The 9,017-nt window shown below is 33.1% G+C and overlaps 1 protein-coding gene across 1 annotated transcript; it reads left to right on the forward strand.

Annotated features, from left to right (window-relative positions):
- The first annotated feature begins 792 nt into the window (after positions 1-792).
- On the forward strand, positions 793-2,620 carry LOC117104172. Its single transcript, XM_033244867.1, has 3 exons — positions 793-818; positions 1,183-1,268; positions 2,068-2,620. The coding sequence occupies exons 2-3, from the start codon at positions 1,183-1,185 to the stop codon at positions 2,618-2,620; spliced, it is 639 nt and encodes a 212-aa protein (XP_033100758.1). The 5' UTR covers positions 793-818.
- Positions 2,621-9,017: the final 6,397 nt, after the last annotated feature.

Here is a 9,017-nt window from a genome sequence, read left to right on the forward strand (position 1 = left end):
TAGCTCTATGGACTACTCATACAACAGAAATAAACGTCGCATGGAGTTAGTGAAAAATGGAGATCTAAATTAAAAAACGATGTATTTCAGCAAGTATTAAAACCTTTTTGTTTTATTTAGGCCTTCTTCAAAATACCTATGCCACAGCAGTTGATTTTTTTTGCCGTAAAACCAAAATAGTTTCATCAGGAAACAACTCCCTGGTAAAACAAAATGTCGGAAAACTTTTCTTTGACGCATGCGCATTTGCATAAATGTCTACACACATACGCACACACATACTACACACAATAAAAAACAAAAGAAATGTGACTAATAGTTCCTATTGCATTACATGCATAGGAACTAATAATAATAATGAATAATAATAATAACAACAACAACAACAACAACAACAACAACAGCAACAGCAGCAGCAGCAACAACAATAATAATAATAATAATAATAATAATAATAATAATAATAATAATAATAATAATAATAATAATAATAATAATAATAATAATAATAATAATAATAATAACAATAATAATAATAATAATAATTGGTTTCCGTTAGCTGTTAAAGTAGCTTTTTTTGTTTACAAAATGCCTATATATTTAAAGAAATAATACCCTAAGAAATATATAATTAAGTATAATCTGTATTAGATTTTTTCCCAAAAAAACAAATATTTTTTTGAACTGTTTTTGACTAAGTTTCATTGTGAGACAATCAGCTTATTGAAAGTGTCGTTAGTTGTGAAAATCGGGAAGTTAAATATTTATAACCCAGTACAGTATTGTCCCAACGTGATGTACAAAATCCAGCCTCAAATGTAAGTTATTCTCTATTTTATTTAATATTTAATGATATGTATTTATTATAACCAACTGATATGCTTCACTAGCATATCTAGTTTTATGCCAACGTATGTGATTTTATTGAGGTAATCTACAGCAGACAGGCAGACTACGTTCTCAAACAATTCACGAGTCGATTGGCCGAGCGGTAAGGCAGGGGCGCTGGGTTGAGCCGCTCCTCACCCATGGCTCGGTAATGGATAGAGCCAACTTCTCAGACAGGGACCTAAAAACAGGTAGTCAAACATCAAGAGAGCTTACATACAGTACCATTATGTGTTTTCAACAATTGTATTACTATGTTAATCTCTTTTATTTCATTTTCTTCTTTTCATTCAGATGTCGGTCATCTTCGGTCTTTCCAGTCTTGTATCTTTCTTGGTCATTATTACTTTGGTCCTCTCAATCTGCGTATGCTTGCTACGGTAAACACACTTTATTCCTTACTTTATTCAATGACTATTGATACTAGGCCTACTTCTGGATATATTTTGTTGTGCCATGAAAGCTGCATGGATGAAATTCACATATGGCATAGTTGAGCCTATATATAGGCCTATTAGGAATCGACAAAAATAATACAAATCTAAGAAATCATATTTTTTCTATTTTCATTAAATTTTTAACGTCATTTTATTGTTATCTCTTCTGATGCTGCCAAGTGCGAGTGCGCGCAACAAAATATAAAGACCCATCCCATCATGGAGGAACCCATCATCCAGAAGGTGACCTCTCAATAATAAGGGTGTCCACTTGAAGGGATTCTATTAGGACAAATTTCTTCATGGGTGTGATAGGGTTAAAAAGAGCAATCGGCTGTGGAGGCTTATTTTGGGGATCTGAGGGTCAGACCCAGTCATCGGGGGTGAACTGACAAACTCAATGTTACCCACTTAGAATTTAAAGTAGCAAACCTTTTGAGTGAAATTGGGTGAAATCTTCAGTCGCTAGCATCTGGCGTGTATGTATTGCGTTTTATCAAATGTTACAATCGAAGCAGCTTAATATTCTTCAGTTTATAATCTCAATGGGGCGGAATCTAATTGAGAACTGACGGTACGACAGCAACCGTTGCTGTCGAGGCTTATTATAGGGGTCTGGGAGTCAGACCCAGTCACCGGGCGTGAACTTAAGTTTCATTTTATAATCTCAGTGGGGCGAATCTTGAAAATGAAAACTAATGTCATCAATTGCTTATAACTTAATGTTTTCCATCTGTTTCAGTCGAAAGAATACAAAATTGAATCTAAAAATAAAGGAAACAGACCGTTCGTGTAAGAATTCCGTGTCGCCACCAGCACCAGCTGTAGAAGTCAAATCCACTGTAAGATTGCTCTCTCATGCTAGCAAAGTCATATGTATTGATGAAAGTACTATCAAGAAACCTGACAACATTATTATACAAGAAAATAATACTGAACTCTACTTAGGACTTGCCACAAACTCTTCGAATGATTTAGAACCAAAAGAGTATATGGAGAGAGACCAAGCAGTACACAGTTGTGTTCTTGCTGACATCCATTGCTCAAGAGTTCCAGGTGAAAACGTTATGATTGACATAGATAATGAAAGTACTGGTAGCGTAGAAAACATCATCTATGTTTCCAGTGATAATTACTGGGCTCACCTAGAACCAATAAGTTCGTCCGATTACATCAACGCTGGGGCTCAAAATTTTAAGCCGCATGAGCGTGTAAATCCAAAACGAAGCAACAGCCTGCCGAATTTTCAAACACAAAACAAAAAGAATGTGGTATATGAGGATTTTAATCATTAAGCGTAAGGCTCTACAGGCCTATCAGGCAAAGTGGATAATCTACCAGTGCAAACTGTAGATTGAATATAAAAGAAACATAATATAATAGGAGATAGTAGAACCTACATAAATTTGTTTATAAAAACTGATGATAGTACAATTTTATATAGTCTAATTAATTTTTCTATACTATACGTACACTACATAAAGCCAAAATATATATATTTAAAAAAATAACGGAACATTGCCGACAGGGAATCCCGCAAGTCTAACAGGGATGAGTCCGAAACAGTAGTGCCGCAGAGAGGAAGAGTCCTGGAATGAAATTTGTGGTGGTGTTTATGGGGAGGAATCTATGGTTTAGAATTGATTTTTCCTTGAGTCGATTAGAGGTAGGGCCTACAGGGTCATATAATACACAGATATAACATTGTCTTTGTGATTGGTTTGTATTTAAAAAAACAAAAATATTGATAAATTTAAAATTACAATGGCTTATGCCGGAGAATAGGAATTCGTTTACTTTCTTCGGCTTTGAATTTTGGTTATTGCCGCCCTAGCCTTGTCTACGGTCATTTTGAACTCTAGATAGTAAACTAAGCCTACTTAATTTTTTTACTAGAAAAATGAGCTTACATTACTGTAGGTATTGTTTTAAAGGAATTGTTCTGACATTTGTATGTCTGTAAGCCTAGAGGTAGCGTTCCGTGAGTTCACGTTATGGAAGTTGTTCTATATATGATACCAAGTTGATATAGGCCTAAAGTAGTTATTACTGAAAGGCTACAGTGAGTTTGATTTCTACCATGTTTTATATCCATGGGATATTTTCATATATATTTCGAATAAAACAATAAAATCACCTGTTGTATATAATGTAGCAATGACACGTATTCGGAAATATCAGAAAGTAGTTTGAAAACCGATACATAATTTGTCAGTAGCCAACACAGGTAGCAATGAAGCCAAGATAAAATTTACATATTAAACACTTCCACCTACCATGGAGGAGGAAATAACTACTAATTATTATTCGTTGCTTCTATGGTGCAGACAGTGCGCCACTGTGGGTGTACTATTTTATTATTTTTGTTATGACCTATGCTCTCGATATTAGACAACGATACAATAATACTGTTGAATGTTCTGTTACGAGTATACACAACAAAATATTATGACTTTTTATAGAGCAACAAAGCAACATGTATTATAGTAAAATTAGGTTGAATTGTTATATCCGCCGTTACATTCAAGTATTTTTATTTTATTTCAACTCCACACCAACAGCGAGTAAGAATCACCATCAGTACACCCTGTAAGTGAAGGTTAAAGATACAAGTAGACGTTGTTTGTACACAATAACGATATTAATCATGATAACTTTAAAAGTATAATTATACAAGATAGTAAATTTCTTATACCAAAATAATGGCTAAAAATGCTTGCTTTTATGTTGACCATATGGAATCCTTTGATCATTATACTTATACATGCAATAATTAATATAATATTCCAAAATATGTTTCATCTAAAAAACGTAGTTTCTTTGTGACTTGTTTTGATCAGGTTTCTTTTTGTATCAATCATCTCATAATAATACATGAAATACAGGGATTTTTTTTTGTCATTATTATCCTGACGAAACCTACAACACCAATGAAATATGTGTGTGGGTATTGGTTCATTCCTCCACATTTTAATTGATTAGAATACACAACAGAAAATACCAAGCAGTATTTATGCGGGGGGATCCTGGTTCACTCTAAGTATATCACCAAGCATAGAACCTGTCTCTTATACACATCTTAACTTTAATCAAGGAGATATATAATACAGTTTTTTTGTTTATGTCGTGTGTCGTAAATTTTCACACTATACTGCCTTAAAAACGTTAAATGCTTTCTCTTAAAAATCATCACGTTGTACATACATACAATAATGCTTCCCTCAAAGGCTGACTATGAAAAGATGATTAACATTAAGGATGCTTCAAAACCAACCTATCCCAGTCAACTATTTCAGGTCTGAACAATTTGCTCAGCTAAACATTAAATCGCCATTTACTGATTTGCAGAAAAATATGCTAGGTTTTTTCCTTAGGCTCTAGGCCTAATTAATTATGAAAATAGACTTGTGTAGGGCCGACATGATAATTATCAAAAAATATATTATGTATTTTAAAAGAATAATCATTACTAACTATTGATTAATTGATTGATAATGAAATGTTCAAGAATATATCTAATAATGACAATTTTATTGAGATTAATAATTGTAGCATACAAAAACATTAAGCCCAAAACAATAATTGATCTAAATTTCTTAGACATAAATAATAGCTAATAATGCTTGCTTTTATGTTGACCATATATAAATCTTTGATCATTATAATTATACATGGAATAATTATTATATTCCATAATAGGTCTATGTTTCATCGAAAAACGTAGTTTCTTTGTGACTTGTTTTGATTACGGTAGGTTTCGTTTTGTTTTTAATCATCTCATAAAAAGTGTTCGTAAAATTAGATGCAGTGAAATACATGGATTTTAGTCATTATTGTCCTGACGACACCATACAACACCATTCTGAAAAGTAAGTGATTAGTTAAGGAATACATTTGCATAGTTAATAATATGCACTGTTTGTGTGATGAGCAGCTACATCTATGCTGACTAAGTAATGTGCCAGGTCATAATTGTAACTTTGATCTAAGAGATATAATACAGTTTTCTGTTTATGTCGTGTGTTGTAAATGTTCATACTATACTGCCTTAAAAACGTTAGAAAACGTCAAAATCATCACGTTGTACATAGGCCTATGTACGGTATTGCTTCCCTCAAATGCTGACTATATGAAGAGATGATCAACATCTAAGGATATTTCTAAACCAACCTAGCCCAGTCAGCTATTTCAGGTCTGAACTATTTGCTCAGAACATTATATCGTCATTTATTGATTTGCAGAAAAATATACTAGGGTTTTTTTTTTAATATAGGCCCTAGGCCTAATTAATTATGAAAACAGACTTGTAATATGTGTAGGGCCTACAAATGATAATTATCAAAAAAATATATATTATGGATTTTAAAAGAATAGTCATTACTAACTATTGATTGATTGATTGATTGATTGATTGATAATGAAATGTTCAAGAACATATCTAATAATGACAATTTTATTGAGATTAATAATTGTAGCATACAAAAACATTAAGCCCAAAACAATAACTGTACTAGGATTTTTGTATAGGCCTAATTAATTCTGTAAACAGACTTGTAATATGTGTACGGCCTACATGACAATTATCAAAAAATATATATATATTATGTATTTTAAAAGAATCATCATTAGGCCTACTAACTATTGATTGGTTGATTGATAATTAATAAAATGTTCAAGAACATATTTAATGACAATTTTATTGAGATTAATAATTGTAGCATACAAAAACATTAAGCCCAAACAATAACTAATTTGTCTGTCAGCATTCTCGATATTACAGAATGAAATCGTGGAGAGGTTGTGGAACAAATTTGAATGACACAATTTAGATCATGGAGACAAATGCTTCAAATACTTGTAAGTTTTGGGGGGTTTTTTGTATTATATATTATCCCTGCATATAAATAGAATAATATTAAGCCGCACTGGTATGCGACCAGTTTGAAACCCAGTTTACTGAAACCCAGTTTGCTGAAACCTAGTTTGCTGAGTTCGTGTAGCCTTTGCCGAAACCCAGATTGCCGAATCCAGTTTATCAAAATTATGACAACCCAGCTCTTTTGGAAACCCAGTTTGCCGAATTCTGCCGTCACCGTCCTACAAAAATACAGCATATTGTGCTTTTGAAAACATGATGGTCAGGTCTAAAAGCATTATTTGGGCCACACTACCTAAAACACTCTTCCCGGGAACACTTCCAGAAAATTTTATGTCGGGACCCTGACCAGGTTTAAGTCGGTCCCAGTAATTTGTACCCCCTGTCGGACATGTATGTAGACTCTCTGTCGGCAAATTACTGGAGCCACCACTAGCACATATGTATTTAATTGTAGATTATTGTTAATTTATATATTTCCTTTAGGCGTTAGAGACATTATCTGATAGGCCTATTTAATTAATTCTTTTGCTATAGCAAAATCGTTAACCAAATTTAATTTACATAATAAGACAAAAAAAAAAAAACAATTGAACTACAATAAGCCGCTATTTATTATATGAATACACAGTGATCGCATCGCGCGTTGGGTTGAATGGCTTCTAAACTCTCAGAGTCGTCGCAATTCTGGCCGACCGGTGGGGCCGTGGGCCCCGAATTTCCACTGGAGCCACTACTTCACACAGATGGATGCAGTCATGGTAAGAGACGGCTTCATCGTGAACGTTATCCTGTTGTTAATGTTTTACTGATTCTAATTTACTTTCGGCAAACTGGGGTTTTCGGCAAAACTGGCGTTCGGCAAAGTGGACTCGGAAACTTGGCATTCGGCGGATTGCGTTGGCCTAGATCAGGTGCACTACCCACAACAAAAAAATCGATGAAATATGTGTGTGGGTATTGGTTCATTCCTCCACATTTTAATTGATTAGAATACACAACAGAAAATACCAAGCAGTATTTATGCGGGGGGATCCTGGTTCACTCTAAGTATATCACCAAGCATAGAACAATTCTTTAAGATGAATGTTTGAACAAATTTGGCACAATTTGGATGAAACATGGTGAAAAATAGGCCTAATTGTACTAGTAAGTATGTTTTTTTTTTGTATTACCCCTGCATATATTAGTATAGTATTGCGCCGTTTACTATAGCCATCACATAAAAACCGATGAAACTTACTGTCGCAATATGTGTGTGGTATAATACTTTGGTTCTTTCCTACGCGACCTTTTATTTGATTAGAATGCACAACAGAAAATATCTAAGCAGTATTTATGCAGGCGGATCCTAGTTCATTCTAAGTATATCACCAACCATAGACTAATCCTTTCAGATGAATGTTTGGATGTTTAACACTCTTACCTCATACAGTTTGTCATTACTAATCCATTTGGGATATTTTACATTTATAAAGGTTTAAAAGCAGACCAGCTATTAAAATTGTATAATAACATAGGCACCACTAAAACATCATATAATTTAAAGTTTGAGATCCATAGAAATATTTTTCTATGTGTGGTGTATGTGTGAATATATTTAACCAACCTTAATTTATTTTGGTTGTTGTTTTGTATTTTTGTTCCCCTTACATTGTAAATTCAGATCCTTTTTAACATTTTTATGTTGTCTTCTGAGTGTTTTTATACCAATAAATGAAAATGAAAATGAAACAAATCCTGGTTTCCTTAAAATCCTTACACTGTCTCTACAGTGTTTTCAGTGCAATCGTTTTACGTAAACGTAGCAGTCCCCGACGCAATCGGATAGGCTCCGATTTGACCGATTAATCAACATTACCGAAAGCTGCCGGAGACAGCGTGTAGCAATTGTATGGAAACCAAGCTTAAATGTGACTATGACATGTAACTTTATTTTTATTATATTCATATTTAGTTTTGACGGACATTCTAGAATGCTTTAATTCAATAGATGAGGAAGGTAAGATTAGTATCTTGTAACATGCATTCTAATCATACTTTTGTATACTTTATCGACTTTGTTAATGGGAAAAAATATTCACGTATACCTAATGTAAATTAAATTATATTCAAGCTTACGTCTTAAATACAAGGTTTTGAATATATAAGTTTTATACTGGTCTTAAGCGGTACTACCCTGCGCTAACACCAATAGCCGTCGTCTATTGCCCACCATATGTGGTAGGCATACCATGAGCTACAGTTTATCTTTAATAGAGAAAATATATACCTCCATATTTCGTTATCTACAGTGGTCTCATCCATAATATAATTATGGATGAGGAGTTTTATCAATATTGGTATATTAATATTAACGCTTTTAACGCTTAGCATATAATCGTTTGTTAATTTAAGAGAGGAATTAATTCCGTTATTATGCAATAAAGTAACTTTAGTAAAAACTTTTATCTGATAATCATATGATGGTGAAAATTTGATACGTTAAGCATTATGTATTTATATTTGCAGTGGACCCAGAATTTGACATGGGATGTTATGTTGGTAAGTTACTCATTACTGGATACATATGACTAACATAAATTGTTTTTAGAATAAAGTTATGTTGGTAAGTTACATTTTCCTTTGTAGCGTTTTAGGTGTGATTAGTTAAAATTAATTTTGTTTGTGTTTCTGTTTCCGTCGTCTCGTCCTTTGTTAACCATACTGTAAGTGGCGGATTTGTGTCCGCTGTTGTTTTGGTGAATAAATAAATAAAAATAAATAAATAAAAATATACATCAACACACACATATCAGCAAACACATATGCACAAA

The sequence above is a fragment of the Anneissia japonica genome, unplaced genomic scaffold (assembly GCF_011630105.1).
Source record: "Anneissia japonica isolate Jap-2015-1 unplaced genomic scaffold, ASM1163010v1 scaffold3531_len492141_cov184, whole genome shotgun sequence".
Taxonomy (NCBI): Eukaryota; Metazoa; Echinodermata; class Crinoidea; order Comatulida; family Comatulidae; genus Anneissia; species Anneissia japonica.

Excerpts from the sequence above, each read along its gene's own strand:
- LOC117104172 (XM_033244867.1), top strand. The coding sequence starts at position 1,183 with ATGTCGGTCATCTTCGGTCTTTCCAGTCTTGTATCTTTCTTGGTCATT. Across the intron at positions 1,269-2,067 it reads ATCTGCGTATGCTTGCTACG|TCGAAAGAATACAAAATTGA; the intron begins GTAAACACACTT and ends CATCTGTTTCAG.